Source organism: Nicotiana tomentosiformis, chromosome 7 (genome assembly GCF_000390325.3).
Source record: "Nicotiana tomentosiformis chromosome 7, ASM39032v3, whole genome shotgun sequence".
NCBI classification, from domain to species: domain Eukaryota; kingdom Viridiplantae; phylum Streptophyta; class Magnoliopsida; order Solanales; family Solanaceae; genus Nicotiana; species Nicotiana tomentosiformis.
The window spans coordinates 12,247,127-12,269,713 of NC_090818.1; the positions used below are offsets into that span (position 1 = coordinate 12,247,127).

Here is a 22,587-nt window from a genome sequence, read left to right on the forward strand (position 1 = left end):
AGTACTTGATTTAAATTCCAACGAAAGTGAGTGCATATCCTCAAAAATTGAGGTTTTCATCCACCTTCAAATAATGGCTAATTAGCGTTTCCTGATTCTATATGACCCCTCAATTGTTGATCTTAAGGACATTCTTTTACTCTTTAATAGATTAAAGTAGCCTTCTTGTAATTCAAAGTATCTTTTGAACGTCTCTTTTCAAATGATGAAATTGCTAAGCCATTAGCTATGAAGCAAACATGAAACAAGAACTCCTGAACAATAGACACAAGAAACGAACATGCAAAAGTTTGGTTGCTGTCTCCTTTGGACATCTGTGACTGAGTATGGGACAATAATAAACACTGCTATCAGACCAAAAAAAAACATTTATTTCCCCTTGAGGAAATGTTCCATTTCTAACTCACAATGAAGTTTATTTTGCTCCAAGTGTTACAAATCAAAGCCAGCTTTCATAATCCTGTATGGAAGCATAATCCTGTTTTACTATCTTCCGGATATAAGATTTATTAGACCTTGGTTCCCATAGAAAGATCCAACATCCCAATCTTCTGTCGATGAAGAGAGTGTCATCAGCGCGACCACTATTGATCTCATACTTGGCCTTATTAGAGGATTTTCATGGGTGCAAGCTTTGGCAAGCTGCACCATCTGTAATGGAGAAGAAATGGACTTCTTTAAGAAGCAAAAAGAAACAACTACCACAGTTATCAATGCAAGTTTCGTTTAATCTTATACCTTGCGGACTGAATCAAGGGGATAGTCATTTCCAAGTCTTGGATCAACCAGTCTGCGAAGGTCTTCGTCAGGTTCTGGCTGATTAAGTACTTCTTCAAACTATGATCATCAGAAGGAAAAATAGGTATCACTATAAGGAAAAAGCAGGAGACAAGCAAAAGGAATGAAGAGCTTAGATATGGCCCTTTAAAGAAAGGTTCAGTTCAAGCCTGTGAAAGGGTTCGTGCAATCCGTATCATTGAGAAAAGAAAAATGCAAAACGATCTTACCAAACCAACAAGACCCTTTGATTCAGTAACAGATTCATTTGGCATGACTATTGCTTCCTTGGCTGAAATAAGTTCATATAGGACAACACCAAAAGCATAGACATCAACTTTAGGAGAGACAACACCATATTGAGCATACCTGCAAAATAGCATTGCGCAAATCCATTACATAAGGCACTCAGAAAACGCATAAATTAAAAAACGCCAATTTAAGCTTTGTGCAAAACGTTCATAAAACGTGGTCTAAGTTAGAACTACGCTTTTCCCCAGTGACCAATATCTAAAAAAGATGAGGATAAAGTTACATTGTTATGGAAACAACTTCATTCCTACTTTTGAGGCTGCACTATAAAATGGAAAGCACCTACTCCGGAGGCATGTATCCAAAAGTACCAACAAGTCGTGTTTGCAAAGATGAACTTCCAACTTCAGTCAGTTTTGTTAATCCAAAATCTGCCACCTACACCAGAGATGATTCAAACAATTACAAAAGAACCTTCCTCAATGTACATACATAGAAAAAGGTGCCTTGAAAAACCTTTGCATGGAAGTTTTTGTCTATCAGAATATTTGCTGATTTAATATCACGATGGATGTAAACTGGTACGGTGTGCTCATGTATGTACTCAAGACCTCTAGCTGAATCCAGAGCAATTTGAACCCTAGTAGACCATGGCAATGGGTCCCTTCCTGGAAATAAATTGACCAGATTGATTAAAAGTTCTTTAAGGAACTATCACAAACTAACGGAAAAGTGGTTAACTATGACATGTGATTTAGTTCACATTAAAACTACCTGTACCACGCAGATGTTGGCCTATGTGGCCATTCTCAAGGTATTCATATACTAGGAAGAGGGAACCTTCAACACAGTAGCCTATCAAGCGCACCTGCACTCAATATCATTGGAAAGATAAGTCAAGCGTATATGAAAAGAAGGATTGCACCATATCATGAGTTTCAATGGACCATCAGTTTAAGACTGTTGAAGACCCTCGAACAAACTGCAAAACCCAATAACAAGTGTAACCAATCAACAGGAATGTCTGAGATGGCGCAACTTCTCTGCACTTACTTTAGGATATCAAATCAAGAAAACTGGATTTTAATCATCTCAAAGTGGTATCATATCCTTCCTGAAGTGTCATGCCCCACACCAAAACAAGATCCCACTCATCACATTATTAATTTATAATTAATCAACTTGTATTTAAGATTTAATTTCCCAAGCACCCCTAGCTTTGCTGCTGTTTGCAGCACCCCTTTCTTTTAGTCCTTGTTTCTCTTCAGAGCACTCTATGTGCACTTCAAGCAACTTATTTTGTTGTAAATGAATGACAGATGGTAATAACTAGATTACACTAAGTATAGGTTTCAAGGACCATTGCAAACATGAAGTACGTTCTGGGGCATTCACTTGACTTATGATCTATAATAGGATAGAAGTCTCAAGCAGCAAGACTGCCAAGTTAATGAAATCAATTGGCTTACATCATCTGTTTCAGTTTAGTCTATTGAATATATCGCTTTAGTATTGCACTGTAACACCCCGGAAAATTTCGAAGTTATGCGGACCGCATAGTGACCGCATGCACAGACAGTTCTTTTGGCTATTTTGTAACCAATTATGCGACCGATATGCGGTCCGCATATCGGTTATGCGACCGCATACCTTGTTCCGGAGCTCCATTTTTTGGTTTTTAAAACCCGATCCTATTTCGTTAAATACACTCTTAGGGTCATTTTTTTTGGCTTAAAAAATGACCCTAAGAGTGTATTTAACGAAATAGGGTCGGGTTTTACTGGAAAAAAAAAATGACCCTAAGAGTGTATTTAACGAAATAGGGTCGGGTTTTAAAAACCCAAAAATGGAGCTCCGGAACAAGGTATGCGATCGCATAACCGATATCGGACCGCATATCGGTCGCATAATTGGTTACAGAATAGCCAAAAGAATTGTCTGTGTATGCGGTTCGCATAACTGTTATGCGGTCGCATAATGCACCGCATAACAGTTATGCGGTCGCATAGTCGACCGCCTAGCTGCTTCCAGAATGGCCCTCACCTGCTCACTTCTGCGGCCCGCAGAGTGATTATGCAGTCGCATAATGGACCGCATAAATACACTTTTCCGGCAAAAATTTCCCTTTACTTTCCCGTGCATTGTTCAACCCAAAAGTCCGAGCCGCGGCGAGCTCCTCAAACACGTAAGCCTAGTCCGGCACCATGAAATATTATTTTCTTTGCAAACTTTACCGGGCTTTACACTTAAGTACTTCGAAATTTTCCGGGGTGTTACATTCTCCCCCACTTAGGATCATTCGCCCTCGAATGAGGAAAAAAAAATCCGTCATTAGCATCTTATGCAACTCAGTTTGTTTCATACCATATTCGAGCAGCCCCAAATTTGACTAACTCCCAAAATCTCCAAATATTTCGCCATAGTTTCCCTTGTAACTAGGCTTATCCACCTGTCAGAGAGCCCCAGAAACACATTCTAACAACATATACGTATTCCAACGACGTAACATAATACAAAACAACACCAAATGTGGTCTCATAAGCAATATATATCCAGAAAGGAACACCCTTAATGCCAATTGTTCACATGATACAAAATTCATAAAAAGTAAGTCTTATAATTTTTTTCCTAGATCACAACTTTAAATACATGGTTATTCAAACAAATAAGGATACTTTTTCTTCATTTCCTCCTCGGCCTCCCAAAGTAGCCTCTTCAACCTGTTGGTTTCGCCACAACACTTTAACGGAGACAATTTCTTTATTTCTCAATTTTCGGACTTGCCGATCAATAATAGAAACTGGAATCTCTTCGTAAGTCAATTTCTCATTTACCTCAATAGTCTCAACCGGAACAATGAGTGTCGGGTCTCCAACTACTTTCTTCAATATAGAAACATGAAACACCGGGTGTACAAATGACATCTCAGGCGGTAGCTCAAGCTTGTACGCCACCTCACCGATCCTCTGAATGATTTTGTACGGTCCGACATACCTCGGACCCAATTTCCCTTTCTTACCAAATCGCATTACACCCTTCATGGGGGAAACTTTCAAGAATACCCAATCATCTTCTTTGAACTCCAAATCCATACGACGAACATCCGAATAGGATTTCTGACGACTCTGAGCAGTTTTCATCCGCTCCTTAATGATTTTAACTTTTTCCATAGCCTGATGCACAAGGTCTGGCCCTATCAAATCTGCTTCCCCAATTTCGAACCACCCAACGGGAGATCTACATCTCTTACCATATAAAGCCTCGAACGGTGCCATTTGAATGCTAGCATGATAGCTATTGTTATATACAAATTCTATGAGTGGTAAATGATGATCTTGCCATATTTCATCATTAGGGGAACATCTATATCAGATTTCTCTTTCATATGACCTCCTAGAAATTGAGTTCTACAAAAATTTCCTTGATACGGTTACGATCTTATTAGTACTTACAACTTATTTCTTTCCAAATTTCTCAACAAAAGACATTACTAGGCCAGTTTTTCTTATGGGACTATCTGTTTCAAATGAATAATATCTACTAGCTTGCGCGCACACCCTGATAACATCAACCTGCATGGCATTGCCTCAATATGTGAAGTAACATCGTGCTCAGACCTTTCTTAGCCATCCTCTTTCCTCATTATAAGTCTTATAGGATTTTAAGAAACCACTATACTTCCCTGGTGAACATTCTCACGATTCCTCTTAACTGCTAAACACTTTCCAAAACACATATCGATACCCTTCATATATATTTAACCCGAATCGGGCCTTTTCTGAAACTTGAGATCCTCCTAAATTCTTCAACGACGACTTCTTGTTTTCCTTATAAGTGTAGGACTTAGTCCACCTGATTCTAATACGAACTATTTTGCGATAACCATGACCATCTCAATTTATAGGTTTTCTTCCAACTTTGCTCGCCTCATTCTCCCTAGTTATTGAATAGCTATGCGCCCTTCCACACGTTACGTGGTCTTTTCCCTTAGTTGGGAATTCATCCTGCTCGCCTCTCGACACTTGTTGGGATATCCGTGGGAAAGTGTGTTCATCCGTGTATCACTTAACGCTTCCTTGCTTGTAAGATTCTTAAGGGACTCTCCATCAAGTACCGATGCACTCTTGGGTTATTATAACATCACATTTATCTTTCCCACTCGTTCTATCTTTCTTAAAGCCTTAGAGGTTTAGCTAAATCACAAATCCATGATTAACTCATTCTAAAAACTCGCAACCTTTCACATTTGACCTATATAACTTCCTTGGGTTCCATTGTTCCTGACCCCCTAACAAGTATAAAATCCCTTTGTAAACATACTCTTAGTTTCTAGGATCGTTGACCCTGTCATTCACATTGCCATGTATGAAGAATTTACCTTCCTTAACCTTCCACCTTTTTGGGGTAGTAGTGGTCTATCATTAGCATATCCTTTCAGAGAATCATGCTACCCATTATCTCTTTTCTAGACTACACCTGTCTTCAACAAAATATTCAAACATCATAGCTACATTGTCATGCCCCAACCTCGGGGAGCGCGACCGGCGCTCAACCGAGTGAACCCGGTCGAGCAAGCCTAGTAAACCTTTCCTACCCGACTCATTCATAATCCAAAAAGGGAACGCATCACCATTTGTAAAACAGGGGAGAGATCAGTTATATAAATATATAAACGTTGCTAGTTCATTTTTCCTTATATAGGTACATTATGTCATAGTTGAGTTTCCAAAATACAACTCGATCCAACGACCACCCCAACACATATACATGACCCACATAAACGTCTACGTAGCCTCTAAGGGTACAACAGAGCAACATGACAATGTCGGCAACAAAGCCCCGGCTATATCTCAAAATATGAAAACATATACAAAAAAAAGGACTACATGACCCCAGGAAGAAATGGGGCTCACCAAGACTGCTGTGATGAGTGTGAGGGATAGCACCACTATCTGCGATCGGCACTATCTGCGATGGAACCACCTACATCCATTCAAAGATGTAGCGCCCCCGGCAAAAGGGACGTTAGTACTGTCGAATAGTACTAGTATGTAAGGCAAACACCAATCTTAGTAGAATGAACGGTGAAACAAAGAGAAGGCAGTCATAATAATCAATAAGTACTCCACAGAAATACAAAGAAACACCAACTAAGGATCACATAGTTTCCAATTCAATCTTCCCATCTTTTTAGGTTAATAATCTTTAGTGCCAAAGCCACAACTCACAATGCCACCGTATTTTTACACGGAGTCCGGTCTCGGCCCGACCGGCTAAGCCATCTCAAGTGACATATTCATATCTACATTGTAAATCAATGATTCCAACACAAATGCCACCATGTGTACAGCATGGCGTCCGATCTCAGCCCGATCGGCTAAGCCATCTCACTTGAGACATAACCTTTTCAATTGTTCACTCAATTCACATCTCTTTCCCATCTTTCGTTACATGGCACAAACAGCCTCATTTATTAAGTAGTTCTTGGCACTTGGGAACATTTTACAATTCAAGTCTTTCCCTTTGTATTCGTTCAAATAACATCATCACTCATGTTGATAAGTACCATCACATAAGGCATTTCACACATAAGGGAGGAGCTTGGAAAATCATGATTTCGTTCTCAAATAGCATGATGACATGGTAACCATCTAAAACAATTAGGGAACATGAATCTTTCAATCCAACACACTAAGGCAAACAATTCTAGTATGATCAAGTTGGAACTTACACCAATTATTCGGACACCAGGAGTTCGATTCTAAGAAGAAAAGAGTTAGCCATACATACCTCGACTGTGCTTCTTTAGACTCTACAATTATCCGGAACCCTTAGCAACCTCAATCTATTTTAGCAATATACAAATTGAACCCAAAATTAGGAAAACGTTCATGGTTCTAGTTCACTTTTTATTTTTCCCACACTCTTTATCACATGCATGCAAGATGAACTACCCTCATACCCATGAAGTATCACACTAATACCCTATTATAGCTATATTTGAAATTAAGAGCTGGGTGATGAAGTCTTACCTTTTTGGATGAAGAATTTGGTGCTCTACTTGAATATTTTCAAGCTTTGAGTGATGGTTGAAGATTAATTGATGGGAATTAGGCCCTCCCTCTAGAACCCTCTCTCTCACACACTAGAAATATCATAAATGAGCTTTTAAATAGACTAAATGGGTGTTTTAACGGAATGGGGGCCGGGTTTTAAATTAAGAAAATGGGTGCCCCGACACAGGTCTGCGGTCGCATATGCGACCGCATAATGGTTATGCGGCCCGCAAAGTGACCGCAGAAATGGCCCTCAGGGGCCTGAACTTTCGGCCCAGGTATGCGACCAGTATGCGGTCCGCATACTTGTTCTGCGGTCGCATAATGCACCGCAGAACTCCCTCCGCAAAAACCCAAGAGAGATTATGCGACCGATATGCGGTCCGCATAGTGGTTATGCGATCGCATAATCGACCGCAAAGCTGACCTCAAATTGGCCAACGTACTGCTTCACTCTACGGCCGTTATGCGGTCCGCAGAGTGATTATGCGGCCGCATAATGGGCCGCAGAAACGCGTTCTTCTGCGAAACATTTTCCTCTAAGTCCGTAGGGTACTGTTCAATCCAAAAAGTCCAAGTTTTTGGTTTACTATAATAACGCAGGAATCTATCTTGGCACCACGAAACCCCGAGTTTTTGGTTTAAATTTTTATGGGTCCTTACATCCTCCCCACTTAAGATCATTCGTCCTCGAATGAAGATCAAGGTTCACTTAACACAGTTTCAGTTATGCCACATACCATCAGCCCCAAATTTGCCCAACTTCCTAACTTTCTGAAAATTTCGCCAGAGTTTCCTTTGTATTTAGGCCTATCCACCTATCAGAGAGCCCCCGAAACACACCTTAGCAACATATATAGAATTAAATGACACAACAGGATACAAAATGACACCAACCGAAGCCTCAAGGGGGACATTTAACTAGAAAGTAGTATCTTTATATTAGCCGAACAAGTGATACAAAACTTAAAGGGAACAACTTTATAGAGCTATTACATGGTTATTCAAACAAATGAGGGTACTTCTTTTCCATTTCATTCGCGGCTTCCCAAGTAGCTTCTTCGACTTGCTAGTTTCGCCATAATACCTTTACGGATGCAATTTCTTTGTTTCTCAACTTTCTGACCTGTCTATCAAGGATAGCAATCGGAATCTCTTCATATGACAGTTCTTCACTAATCTCGATGGTCTCACCGGCACGATAGCGGACAAATCTCCAACTACCTTCTTCAACATGGACACATGGAATACCGGGTGCACTAGTGACATCTCAGGTGGTAGCTCAAGCTTGTACGCCACCTGACCTATCCTTTGAATGATTTTATACTGCCCGACATACCTCGAACTTAATTTCCCTTTCTTTCCAAACCGCATGATCCCCTTCATGGGAGATACCTTCAAGAACACCTAATCATCTTCCTTGAACTCTAAGTCTTTGCGACAGACATCTGAGTAGGATTTTTGACGACTTTTAGCAGTTTTCAACCACTCTTTTAAGATCTTAACTTTTTCCATAGTCTGATGCACAAGGTCTGGTCCTATTAGTTCGGCTTCTCCAACCTCGAACCACCCAATCGGCGATCTACATCTTCTACCATACAAGGCCTCAAACAGCGCCATCTGAATACTGGCATGGAAGTTGTTGTTATAAGCAAATTCTATGAGCGGCAAATGATCATCTCAGCTACCCTTCAAGTCAAGCACACAAGCAGGCAACATGTCCTCAAGCGTCTGAATAGTCCGCTCTGCTTGCCCGTCAGTTTGCGGATGGAAGGCCGTGCTAAGATTTACCTGCGTACCCAAACCTTGCTGAAATTTCTTCCAGAAATTAGCTGTGAACTGGGCCCCTCGATCGGAAATGATGGAAACTGGAGTGCCATGAAGCCTGACTATTTCCTTGATATACAATTGAGCATATTGTTCCGCAGTGTCAGTGGATCTAACTGGTAAGAAGTGTGCTGACTTCGTGAGTCGATCCACGATCACCCAAATTGAGTCAAACTTACGCGGAGTGCGTGATAACCCCACCACAAAATCCATGTTGATCACTTCCCATTTCCACGTTGGAATTTCTATACTCTGAGGTAACCCACCGGGACTTTGATGCTCGGCCTTCACTTGTTCACAGTTTGAACATTTTGCCACAAAGTCCGCCACACCCCTCTTCATGTCATTCCACCAGTAAACTTCTTTGAGGTCATGATACATTTTTGTAGAGCCTGGGTGCACGAAATATCTAGAAGTATGAGCTTCTGCCATGATTCTTTCCCGAAGACCATCTACGTTTGGAACACATAGTCGTCCTTGGTACGGTAATGTACCGTCATCCATGCCAAGAGAAAAAGCCGTAGTCCTATGTTTATGAATCCCTTCCTTCAGCTGCACCAACACTGGATCATTGTATTGCTTCTCCTTGACCTCCGTCACAAGCGATGATTCCGCCCTATTCCGCACAATCACTCCCCTTCATTAGAGTCCGCAAGACGAACTCCCAAACTGGCCAACTGGTGAACCTCCCGGGCCAAGGGCCTTTGACATGCCTCCAAGTGAGCCAAACTACCCATAGATTTCCAACTAAGAGCATGCGCCACCACATTAGCTTTTCCCGGATGATACAAAATGTCGATGTCATAATCTTTGAGCAATTCAAGCCACCTTCTCTGCCTTAAGTTCAATTCCTTCTGCTTGAAAATGTATTGAAGACTCTTGTGGTCCGTGAATACATCTACATGGACTCCATACAAATAATGACGCCAAATTTTTAATGCAAAAACCACCGCCGCAAGCTCTAAGTCATGAGTTGAATAGTTCTTTTCATGATTCTTAAGTTGCCTTGAAGCATATGCTATTACCTTACAATATGGCCTCTCATTCCGCATCCGTAACATACTGGCAGGTCCAGGTAGCAGACTCCTGAATGTATCCTCCCACACTTAGGGCATGGGACCCTCTGCTGCTGCTGGAATCTCCCTCCTGATCGACCCTGATGGTGGGACCCCCTGCTGCCCTGACCGGGCCTAAAGCGACTCCCCTGCTGCTGACCGTGCCCTGATGGCGGGGCACTAGCTGAAGACTGAGCATAAGATTGGGACGGCCCTGATGATCCTCCCCGAAAAGCTGATCTCCCACCTCCGAATGAATCCCCAAGGTTGCCCGCTAATCGGGCCCTACTACTACTTTCCCGTTCCATCCTGAGCTTTAACTTTCGAGCTTCCGTAGCTTGGGCAAATGCCACCATCTTCCTATAGTTCATGTCGGAATTTAGAGCAGCTGTGGCAGCCTCATTAATAACCAAAGGGCTAAGGCCCTGCACAAATCGACGCACCCTAGTCTCCATAGTCGGCATCATTGTATCCCTATTTCGTTAAATACACTCTTAGGGTCATTTTTTAGCAAAAAAAATCTGATGTTTTAGAGAGAAGGGAGAGTGTTTTAGAGAGAGAAAGAGGAAACCCTAGGCTAATTATTCATCAAGTCTTGCTCAAATCTTGGAAGATTAACAAGGAAAACCTACAAGTTCTTCATCTAAGAGGTAAGGTTCCATACCCTAGTTTTCAATTTCGAATTTGGGTAGAAGATGGTTGATTAGGAGTATCATTCATGGGTATGAGATTATTATTTATACATGCATGTACCAATAAGAATTGTGGGAAGATTGTTGAGCTGAAATAAGTAAGGATTGGGTTGTGGAGTGAAGGAAATCTTGTAGAAGAACCTTGTGGTTAAATTTGCACACCTAGTGTCTGATAAAATGCTCAAATGAGCTGAGACCATGAATATCTTCCTAATTATGGTTCAATTTTGATGTCTCAAAATAGATCGGGATTGCTAAGAATTCCGGATCATTCTAGAGTTAAGGAAGCTCGATTGAGGTATGTTGGTTAAACTTTCTCTCTTGGAATTGAATTCCATAATGTTTCCGTGAGTTTCAAAGTATGGGTTGCGTATTAAAATGTGGTGGCTTGAATCGTATTTCAAATGAAAGCTAGTATGCCAAATTGTGTGAGAAAATCGCAATATTCTTAAGACTCTTAATTGCTCATATGTGTACCTAAAGTCTTGATTGGGAATGTCTTATTGTTGATAACATATAAAGACGGTTGGAAGTGAAATCAATAAATTGGGAATATAAAGTGTGGCCAACGTGCCAATAGTGAAAGTTATACTTGTGACCAATGGTGTCAATGAAATGAAATAATGTGAGAAAGATTATGAAATGAACTTTGACTCAACTATTCCAAAATTGACTTCGACAATATAATCGGCTAAATGTTTATGAACTCAAGTGATGCCCATAAGTGGCTGTTTAGCTAATGCTATGCTTTGTAAGTAATTTCCAATGTGTTATGAAACCCTATGGACGGTCTATGAACCGCATAGATATATTGTGTTATGAAATCCTGTGGACGGTCTATGAATCGCATAGGTATATTGTGTTATGAAATCCTGTGGACGGTCTATGAAACGTATAGGTACATTGTGTTATGAAATCCAGTGGACAGTCTATGAACGCATAGGTACATTGTGTTATGAAATCCTGTGGACGGTCTATGAAACGCATAGGTACATTGTGTTATGAAATCCTGTGGACGGTCTATGAAACGCATAGGTACATTGTGTTATGAAATCCTGTGGACGGTCTATGAACGCATAGGTACATTGCGATATGAAATCCTGTGGACGGTCTATGAAACGCATAGGAGCATTGTGTATAAGAGGTATAGATGTACGGTATGAATAAACACTATGGACGGTCTATGAAACGCATAAGTGTATAATATGATATGTGAACATTAAGGACGGTCTAATGAAACACGTTATTAATACAGACAATAGGTGCCCCTTTTGTTGTCCTTGTTTGTACAGGTTGTTTCAATTGCATTATATTATGTGTTCCACGTATAGATCATATGGGCATTCTATTTTGAAAGAGTATTTCTAGATATACATACTAGTGCTATTCGACAGTACTAACGTCCCCTTTGCCGGGGGCGCTGCATCTTTAAATGGATGCAGGTAGTTCCACAGCAGGAGATATTGATCAGTGATAGCAGTACAGCTTCTTCCCAGCTGACTTGGTGAGCCCCACTTCATTCCGGGGTCATGTATCTTTTGTACTTTGTGTATTCGGTTTGAGGTATAGCCGGGGCCTTGTTGCCGGCGTTATCATTGTAGTCTTCTTTATCTATAGAGGCTCCGTAGACATAGTGTGGGTTGTGTATTGGTGCTGGGAAAGACAAACTATGCTATGTTGTGGTTGTATTACTTGTCCATTTGAGACTTTAAAGATGGTGAAACTTATGGTAAGAAATTGGTAATTGCAGACATGACCACTTTATTGTTTAATTAAGGAAAACATATACTCCCTCCGTTTCAATTTATGTGAACCCATTTGACTGGGCACGAAGTTTAAGAAAAGAGAGAAGACTTTTGAACTTGTGGTGTAAAATGAGGCACATATATTTTGTGTGGCTATAAATTATTGCATAAAGGTAAATTGTTTCCAAATAAGGAAAGGGGTCATTCTTTTTGGCATGGACTTAAAAGGAAATAGGTTCACATAAATTGAAACAGAGGGAGTATTCTCTTTATTCATGAATGAGTTTGGGTAGAAGGAATCTAACAGGCTTGCTCGGTCGGGTTCACTCGGTTGAGCGTCGGTCGCGCTCCTCGGTTTTGGGGCGTGACATATCCGTAGCCCCCCACCTTTGGTTGGATGCCCTTCCACCAAATTATTCACATCACAAAGTGTCAAAGCAAGTTAAAACTTCTTAAGTTGCACTCAGTTGTCCTCTTCAAATAAAGCTTAGCCAAATTTTCGTGCTGACAAAGCACAATGCCAAAGAAGATTTCTGAGAAAAGATTCTCGTTCAAGTCCTTTGATCCTTCATTCCTAGTGCATAATATTACAGCTGTAGAACACTTGAAAATAAATAGAAATTATTAAAAACCTCCTACATTAATATTCTATGCAATGGAATCTGTTCTTTGTTCAGCTTTCTTTTCTTTTAAAAATGTCTAATGGAGTGTGCTTTACAGTGGAAGTGAAGCCTGATCTACAATATATTTCTCTGAATATGTCCTATTCATATATTATTTTTATACTTCATCATTTGCCTAGAATGATGCAGTATCACCATTAACACTGATAGTCGTTATCATTCACAAGTTTCTGCAAATTTATCAAGCAGCACTCTGAAAGAGGGAAAACGGAGCTTTTTGGTTCCCTATCAACAAAACATAGCTTTTTGCTTCCCTATCAACTAAGGTTACAACTATGCTAATTGTCCATCATTAATATATACCTAGCAGTATCACCTCGTGTGTGCTCATGCTGCATGCATAATTTTCGTTATGTTCAATAATTGCTCAGGAATATCATTAAGAATTGTCATTTAAGCCGTAAGATGACTATCTAAACTGATTATGTGAGCTGTGATGGCAACATCAAATGTGAAAGATGGGTTAAGCAACTTCTCATATGCAACAAGATGTGTCCTGAATTTGACATAGTAACAGCTAATACAACTAAAATAACAAAAAATCCTGATTAGTAAGTAAAACAAAAGTTTCATGACTAATCCTCAGAAGAGAATGAGAAGAGCATCAAAAAGGACATGCCTCCAGTGGTATGGAATTCAGTTTTTACCAGATTCAGATGGTGAACATGTGTCAAGACCTTTAATTCAGCAAGAAACTCCCTTGTAGCTTCCATGTCCATTTTCTTAATAGCCGCTTTCTGAAATAGTTCACAGCAGCAAAAATATTGAGTATAAAGAGATTAAGTAGGTTTTATTTTATGGTTAAAATTTTACAAATAAGCATTACTAAAGAAAATTTCGAGACATGCACCCACTGGAGAATGAAATCATGATTCAGTGTTGGCAGGATTAATATATATGCAAAGACGTGCATCCCATGATGAATGTCAATGCATCACTAGAAAATCAAAAGATGAGTAAGCTATTCATTTATTTGTAGAATGTTCGTCTTCATTTGCCTTCCTTGCTCTTTCTTATTTCTGCTTTCTCTAGATTACTGTTTACCCACCTACTTCATTAGATCAGAACTAAACAATTTCACTTCTTTCATAACATAATAAGTTATACCAAGAAGTAAGATTTAAGAACATCTCAAACCTCGCCTCTGAGTTCAGCATAGTAAACCGCACCAAAACCACCTTGTCCGATTTTGTTAGCAATGCTGAAGTCATTAGTCGCAGTAGCAAGCTCTTCATAAGTGAACTCAATAGAAAATAGGGATTGACACCTACCATGACTAGACTGATGGAGGTGGTCTAAGGAAGAGAACACCTTTTGTGCTTTCTTCCTATAACATCCTACGTAAACCAAACCAGCCAGCAGCAAGACTACTGCTATTGCTCCTATAGATACCCCAGCTATTGCTCCACCAGAAATACCTAATTATTTAGAAGTATAAAACGATAAGAGTAGGAAGCATAAAAGATTTCCTTTATTATCATGAATGGTCTGAGAAGGGATAACAAAGAAGTCGGCATTGAAGACAAGGAAAGGTCCAAACCACCTGTGCTGCAAATAAGAGGGGAGAAACAATACAAATGACAAATGTCAGCAATGTGCTAGTGGGTGGAAGATCAATAGAGAACAAGATGATCAGATTATAACATCAAATGTTAATGAGCTACCTTGTTGGCAGTGGCGGAAAGTTCCCACTTTTATCTGCAAAATGAAAGAAATGATGGTTCAGACATTGTTTATACATTAAGAACATACGAAAAATGAAGAAATCATAGTAGTTACAAGGACTAAATCAACCAAGCCTTTGTACTTAAGGTGCTACCTCTCTCCAATTTTAGTTGGCCAACTTTTTTTTTGATAAGGTAAATTGTATTAATCAAAAGGGAGAAAAAACTCCCGTATACAAGAAGTATACCAAAAAGTAGAAAATTTACATCAAAACATGATTCTCTACAAAAGACGCCCAGTCTTCTAAACAAGTAGGGGCTATTTGAGTGCACCAATAAGCGATCAAAGATAAAAGACTATTCTTAAGATGTGAAAAAGGAGACTCAATCCCCTCAAAAGCTCTCCTATTTCTCTCCCCCAAACTATCCACATGAGAGCTAACGGGACGAACTTCCACGCCTTTTATTTTCTTCTTCTGCGGAAACCGACCCGGCTATATAACATTTCCTTTACAGTGCTTGGCATCACCCATTGAACATCAAAAAGATTCAGGATTACCCTCCACAAACCCGAGGACACAGGGCAATGCAACAAAAGATGATCAACTTCTTCCCCTGAGCTTTTACACATGTAGCACCAACTAACAAATGTAATTTCTCGCTTTCGCAGATTTTCAGCAGTCAAGATCACTCCCCTCGCCGCTAGACATGCAAAAAAGCACACCTTCGTGGGCGCCTTAGGAATCCAGATCGAGGAGTATGGAAAAGTGGCCTCCTCTCTCACCAACATACTCTGGTAAAAAGACTTTCGGTGAACAAACCATCGCCACGCAACCCCCATCTCCAAGAATCAAAAGGTGGTCGGGGCCTGTCTTGCCCATATAGCAGTGCCAGCAAATCTTGGAACTCCGCAATCTCCCAATCTTGCATGTTCCTTCTAAATGAGAGGTCTCATACTATCCCCCTTCATGCTCCTTGCGAATCTGTTGGACCATCAATTCCTTCTGATTTGAAACTCTGAAGACGTGGAGGAAAGAGACCCTCAGAGTATCCTCTCCACACCATCTGTGATTCCAAAAGCTGATTCTCCTTCCATCTCCCACCCTGTAAGTGATGTTGCCATTAAAGGCTTCCCAATTCTTCATGATGCTCCTCCACATGCCACACCCGAAAGGAGTTGTGATTGCCTTGGTCCTCCAACCCCCTCCCGTGGAATCGTGCTTTTCTACTATGACCTTCCTCCATAGAGCATGCTCTTCTACCCCTAAGCTCCACAGCCACTTCCCCAACAAAGCTCTGTTTAATACCCTAAGATCTTTTACTCCAAGTCCACCCCACTTCTTTGGGGAAGTGACTGTCTACCAATTCACTAGATGAAACTTTCTAGTTCTATCCACCGCATCCCAAAGAAAATTCCTTCGAAGCCGCTCCAGTTTTTTTGTGATGCTCATAGGAGCTTGCAACAGGGACACTAATAGGTGGGCATACTCGAGAAAGTGCTTTTAATAAGCACTTTTTTCTTGTCGCCTTTTGACAAGTACCGTTTCTGCCAGCCTACTAATCTTTTTTCAACCCTTTCGATCACTGGATTCCAAACTGTAGTATCCTTATGCGAAGTGCCCAATGGGAGACCCATGCAAGTAGTGGGAAGAGAGCCCACCTTACATCTGAGAACATAAGACAAAGCATCAATGTTAGCAACCTCGCCCACCGGGAAAATCTCACACTTGCCGAGGTTGATTTTGAGTCCTGATACTATCTGAAACCACTGCAAGACCTGCTTCAGGTAGGTCAACTGATCCATATCGGCATCACAGAAAACTAGGGTGTCATCCGCAAATAGCAAATGAGAGACTCTTCGGGCACTGAGCACCCCGATCGGAGCTGCGAATCCTCTCAAGAAGCCTCCGCCCGCCGTACGATCCATCATTTTACTCAGAGCATCCATCACTAGAATGAATAGCATGGGGGATAGGGGGTCACCTTGCCTGAGACCCCTGGAGCTGCCAAAGTAACCACACGTACTACCATTAACCAGGACAGAGAATCTGACTGAGGAAATACAAAACTTGATCCATCCCCTCCATTTTACCCCAAACCCCATCCGCATCATAATGAAATTCATGAACTCCCAAATTACATGGTCGAAAGCCTTCTGAAGGTCCACCAAATTACGGGTTCTCTATTTTTCCTTCTGGAGTCTACAAGTTCATTTGTCACCAAAGCAGCGTCCAGGATTTGCCTACCTTCCACAAACGCATTCTGGGAGGACGAAACAGACACGTCAAGAATCTTCTTGAGTCTATTGGTGAGCACTTTAGAAATGATCTTGTAAATGCTCCCCACGAGACTAATAGGCCTATAGTCTCTGATGCAAAGATGCACCTTCTTTCTTAGGCACAATAGTAATAAAAGAAGCATTGATACTTCTCTCGAAAGCACCATTCGCGTGGAAGTATCCAATGGCTTCCATCAACTCTCCCTTAATGGTGTCCCAACAGAGCTAGAAGAAGGCCAAGGAGAAACCATCAGGCCCTGGGGCCTTATCACCAGCACAACTCGTCACAGCCTCGTGCACCTCCTCCTCCACGAAAGCCCTTTTCTAGCCACTCACTGTCTCCCTCCCCTATGTGGTTGAACTCTATTCCCTCCAAAGTAGGTCTCCAACTAACTTCCTCTTTGTATAAATTCTCATAAAACCCCACTATCGCCCCTTTTACCTCCTTCTCTCCCTCAATCCTCACCCCATCCACAACTAAGGACTCTATGAAGTTTCTTCTTCGATTTGCAACCGCAACTCTGTGGAAAAACTTGGTATTCGAATCCCCCTCCTTTAACCAGAGCGCCCTCGATTTTTGCCGCCAACTAGTCTCCTGAGCTATTGCTAACTCGACTATTTCCTTCTTAACCTACCCCAATCTCGCTTTCTCAGATTCGTCTAGCTCTCTCGCCCCTTCCCCTCGCTCTAATTCCCCCAATTCATGCATGAGCTCCCTCATTTTAACCTCTACCCTCCCGAAAACCTCCTTATTCCATCTAATAATATCTCCCGTGAGCAATTTAAATTTCTTCGAAAGACGGAATGAAGGTGTCCCTGATACCCCGTAGTTTGTCCACCATTCTTTCACTTTGTCACCAAATCCTGGCACTTTCAACCACATGTTCTCGAATCGGAAAGGAGCATGCACCCCTCTCCCTCAGCATCCATCTAGCAAGATAGGCAAATGATCCGAAGTCAGCCTAGGTAAAGGAATCTGCAGCACATTCGTCACCAGCTCATCCTAGGAGGGCGATATCAGAAATCTATCAAATCTAGACCTTGAGTTAGAATCCTCCGCCCTGGCCCAAGTAAACCTTTCCCCTGAGAGAGAAAGATCAATGAGAAAGTGATCATTGATGAAGTCAGAAAACTCCTCCATGGCCCTCGAAATCAGAATACACCCTAATCTCTCCTCCGGGAATCTAATAGTGTTAAAATCTCCCGCTAGAACCCATGGAACGTCCCATTCCCCCATAACATTGGCCAGTTCCTCTCAGAAAGACACCTTGGACCCTTCTCCTACCGGTCCGTACACTCCCCCAAATCCCCACTCTGCCTCACTCACTCTATCTTTGACAAGAGTTGCTAAAGAAAAGACTCCTTCTTAATCTCATTTACCTCCAAGCTTCTATCATCCCACATAAGAAGAATGCCCCCGGCACTTCTCGCTGCTGGGACCCAGTCATATTTTACCCAACTACCTCCCCGGACACTCCTCACAATCACATCCGACAAAACTTCCATTTTGGTCTTCTGAAAATAAACTAGGTTGGCACCCCACTCTCTAACTCCCACTTTGATGATGGCCCTTTAGTTAGGGTCATTCATCCCCCTCACATTCCATGAAAGAATCTTAACTTCCATAAGTAACAATATCTCTCTTTTTCCCACCACCCCTAGCCGAGCTCCCTTCCTCCCTGTCACGCACCCGGACCCTTCTTTGGTACACTACTACATCCCCTAAATTATTTTGCTTATCACCTTGACCCAACTCCCTCCCTGCACCATCATAAAAAGACTGTTGCTCAATCTCCCTCAACAGTTCTAACACCCTATCTTCCTTCCCTTCAAAAGGAACACCTAAAAACTTCCCAAAGTTTAATAGTTTATCCTCCATCCAGAAGGACATATCCCCTCCTCCAATCCGTAGCGAAATTGGACAGGCGTCTTCTATATGTACCCTTTCCTTGCTCCTACCGGAGGAATACAAGACCATAGCATTGCTAGCAATAGGAACTTTAGGTGCCGAAAGGATTTCGCCATTTCCTTGAGAGGTACCAACCTCTGAAATTAACATCCCTGCTATCAGAGGCGGATGCAGTGTGGTGGTTATGGGTTCAATTGAACCCATAACTTACGACGCTGAGTAGAAATTTATGTGTAAAAATTCATTAAAATTGCAAAAATAATAGATTTGAACCCATAACTTTAAAAATATAATGGGTTCAATGTTAAAAATCTTAAAAGTTGAACCCATAGAGTTTAAATCCTGGATCCGCCTCTGGCTGCAATAGGAATGGCCAGAAACGCCAGCAGGGTAACAGGAAGGAAGAGAGCACGGAACCCTTGGCGGCATATTAACTGGAATTACTGTTCCGGCACTAACAACAATTGGGGCAGGCGCAACAATCTCCTCAGAAGAAGAAGGAGCTTGAAGTGTAACCTCAGCACAACTAAGCACAGGAGAAGATGAGGGAGCGATGGAGGTGGGTCCATCAAAAGCATCATTACATATTGGAAAAAGCAAACAGCTATGCAAATATTGGAAAAAGAAAACATCAAAAGCATCATTACATAGAAGTAGGTCAGCTATTTAAACAATTAATTCAATAATAAGTAAAACGTGTGAAGATGGAGTAATTTGTCAGAAGATGCCATATTGAAGTTAAAAGTAATTTGAAGTGTATCAGTTTCTTTTACTTTAAACTTCTGGTACTGAGAAATTGTAGCATCGTATGAAACAGGTCAAGGAAGTGGGACTGATTAAGGAGGGTAGATTGATCAAGTAAACTATGGTCTTTATAGAGTATCAAAGATAGAAGCAAGCTCTTTTCAGATCCAAGACACAAATTTGAGTCAGGTTAATTTAATTATCATAAACTCACACTCTTTAGAGCACAGCAATATCCTGGCATTTATTGCATTCCATTTTTTCTCTAGGAAAGACTAACAAGCAACATGCTCACGTTGTAGTCCTGCTCCCCTCAGGTACCCGAATAAGAACCAAAAAGAAATAGAGATCCTGCAAGCATTTTTTTTCTTTTTCTTTTTTCCTAGAAGAGGTTTTTTAGCATTCATTCTGAAACCGTTGTGAGACATTATCAACCATAAACATCCTCAAAAGCATGACTCTGCTCTTACAAGTGTTTCTTCTTGTTTTGCGTGTGTAATGTTTGATCTTTAGAGAACCAAAGTGGTTCTGAATAATGCTTGACAGGGCTAGTTTGCGTTTCCAAAAAGCTGTATAATTTACTATCAATTTACAGAATTAAAGAATATTCTACGTTTATTTCATCCAATTCTCTTCAAGGGTAAATGCAACTCTTAATCTTCGACATTTGCATTCCATATTGTATATATCTGCAGTCTGAAGAAATGATCCTAGGACGCAGATTGAAGAAATTCTTAGCCAGCTCAAAGAAGCCAAGCAACAGAAAACAGTTGCTCAATTGTGCTTCTGCTATTTGTGAATACTGGATTGCTCTTGCCATTACAGCTCAGTGATAAACTCAGCTGGTATATAGCTAGAATTTTGCTAATCAAAAGCATTAGCTAAATTTCATGCATAATACTATTTCGCTTGAAAACTATCACAATTTTTCTTTATTAGCAATTAGGCACTACTAGAAATGTTCATGTGCTTTGAACTTATTTTGGTTCATGGATGTGGGAACAACTTTAGAACCAAAGAAGAGGACAATGCTGAAGTTCAATATGTCCACCGTCACACAGTGCGTCATGCTAAAAAGGAAGAAAGGAAAAGCACAATCATTTACAAGTTTGTATTACTGCTTCATGCTTAGTGCTATATCCCTGCGGCCAGTTTCAGTTACTCAAACAAACCAAAACACGTTCTAAAGGGTGCAATCTTCATCGATTCTATCCATTGAAACTACAAATTCCAATATATAGTAAACAATAAGCTTAAATTAAATATCACCTTAAGCAAAACATTGTGCTTCCTAATTTAGTTCCTTTCTTAAATGCGCATTTCCCCCTTTTTGCCACAACACTGAAACGTGAACAAAAGAGTAACTCGGACTTTAACCTTAACGTTCTAAAGCACAGACATAAATCCTTTCTAGCACAAAATAAAACAAACACACAAAAACCATCAAATTACACTAACACCTCACCCAAGAAAAGATAAAAAGGTATCTTAGTCATTACTCACTGTCAAATTTTTGTGGCACACTTTCCTTTTTAATATGCGGCAAAAATAATGACGCATTTCTATATTTAGAAACAATTCAACCTTAAGCTTCTCATTTTACGCTTAATGAGATAGTCTATGGCTTGTTTTTGATCACAATGTTTATGCCCAGTCGAACACTTCACAAAATGGGACAGAGGGAGTAAAAAAAGGGATCTTTACACAAATAGCCGGCTGGACTACCGTTTAATTTTTCTACCTAGTATACATAGATTACACGCTGATCATACACGTTTATACACATATTATACCTATACTATTACACATCTGCCGGCTATTTAGGTTAATTCTTCTAAAAATAATAACAACACTTACCTCTTCCCGGTATAAACAGGATCCCTCTTCCGGTATCGAATTTGGAATCCACCCCTGGATTATACCTCCGGATTAAATCAGCACTCACATTGGTCTCTGAAGTAATGGACGTTAAGTTATCCTCTACCCGTATAGGGTACGTCACAAACAGCCCATAATCTTTGGAAACATCTCTATCCCCACAGGAACAATTCACAACCACGTTTAAGGTAACATTAGTATCCGAAGTTGTCAAATCGGAATAACTCGTCGCAACCTGACCAAAAAAATCTGCAGATTTAACCTTGTACGGAAAAACATGGCCTAAGAACCCACCATCCAAACAATCACAACTAAAGGGTATGTTAATTCTTGTCGCTGCTATGATACTGTCATGATTTGGGATATGATTGTTGTTGTAATCTACGATTTCTTGTAAACTGGAGATTGAAAACAATTCTGCTATGTAAGTGAGATTTGTTCCCCGCCAAATATAGAACGAAGCTAAAGCTAAATCACACCCTTTGTTGCATTTCGACTCAACTGGTAAAGGAATTGAGGATAAGTAAACTAGGATTAGGATAATTCCTAAGCTTAACACACTTCTTGGTTTGGATTCAAACATGTTTCATGAAAAAACCATGAAAATTTCAGAAATGGGTATGTGAGAAATGGTACAAGAAAGTATTCGGGGAAATTTTAGCTGGGTTTTGGAGTAAGCGTTGACTAGGTGTTGATAAAGTTTAGATTAAAAAAAAATTGAATGATTGAATTGGTCTGTTAAATATTCCAGACTGTATTATACTACTACAGTACATTATTTTCGGTTTGGTTTTAATATTTTGGGAATAACTATGAAACAGTATTGTCGTCAGCGCAGCTGTCAGGGAGTTAAAACGGGTTTTAGGAGACAGTCTTCTATGGCGGCGTTATGAAGCTTTTAATGTTGGGAATTCTCAACCGTTAGATTGATAGAAGTTTGAATCGAAGCCGTTGATGAAGAAGGTCATCAACTCCAATTTTAGTTTAACAAATGTCAAATTCTACTAGTATTATACTTAACCCCGTT

At 40.6% G+C, this 22,587-nt stretch overlaps 1 protein-coding gene across 1 annotated transcript; it reads right to left on the minus strand.

Annotated features, from left to right (window-relative positions):
* Positions 1-240: 240 nt before the first annotated feature.
* On the minus strand, positions 241-22,372 carry LOC104114783 (lysM domain receptor-like kinase 3). Its single transcript, XM_070181323.1, has 11 exons — positions 21,540-22,372; positions 14,752-14,785; positions 14,631-14,635; positions 14,225-14,505; positions 13,735-13,824; positions 1,804-1,897; positions 1,546-1,697; positions 1,376-1,467; positions 1,008-1,146; positions 739-837; positions 241-651 (listed from the first exon to the last, which is right to left on the minus strand). The coding sequence occupies exons 1-11, from the start codon at positions 22,141-22,143 to the stop codon at positions 487-489; spliced, it is 1,755 nt and encodes a 584-aa protein (XP_070037424.1). The 5' UTR covers positions 22,144-22,372; the 3' UTR covers positions 241-486.
* Between the last annotated feature and the right edge of the window lie 215 nt (positions 22,373-22,587).

Bases quoted from the DNA above. Each gene is read 5' to 3' on its own strand.
- LOC104114783 (XM_070181323.1), bottom strand. From the start codon at position 22,143: ATGTTTGAATCCAAACCAAGAAGTGTGTTAAGCTTAGGAATTATCCTA. The intron at 1,698-1,803 runs GTAGTTTTAATG...ATTTATTTCCAG, and splicing joins CCAACATCTGCGTGGTACAG to GAAGGGACCCATTGCCATGG. The intron at 1,468-1,545 runs GTTTTTCAAGGC...TCTCTGGTGTAG, and splicing joins ACAAAAACTTCCATGCAAAG to GTGGCAGATTTTGGATTAAC.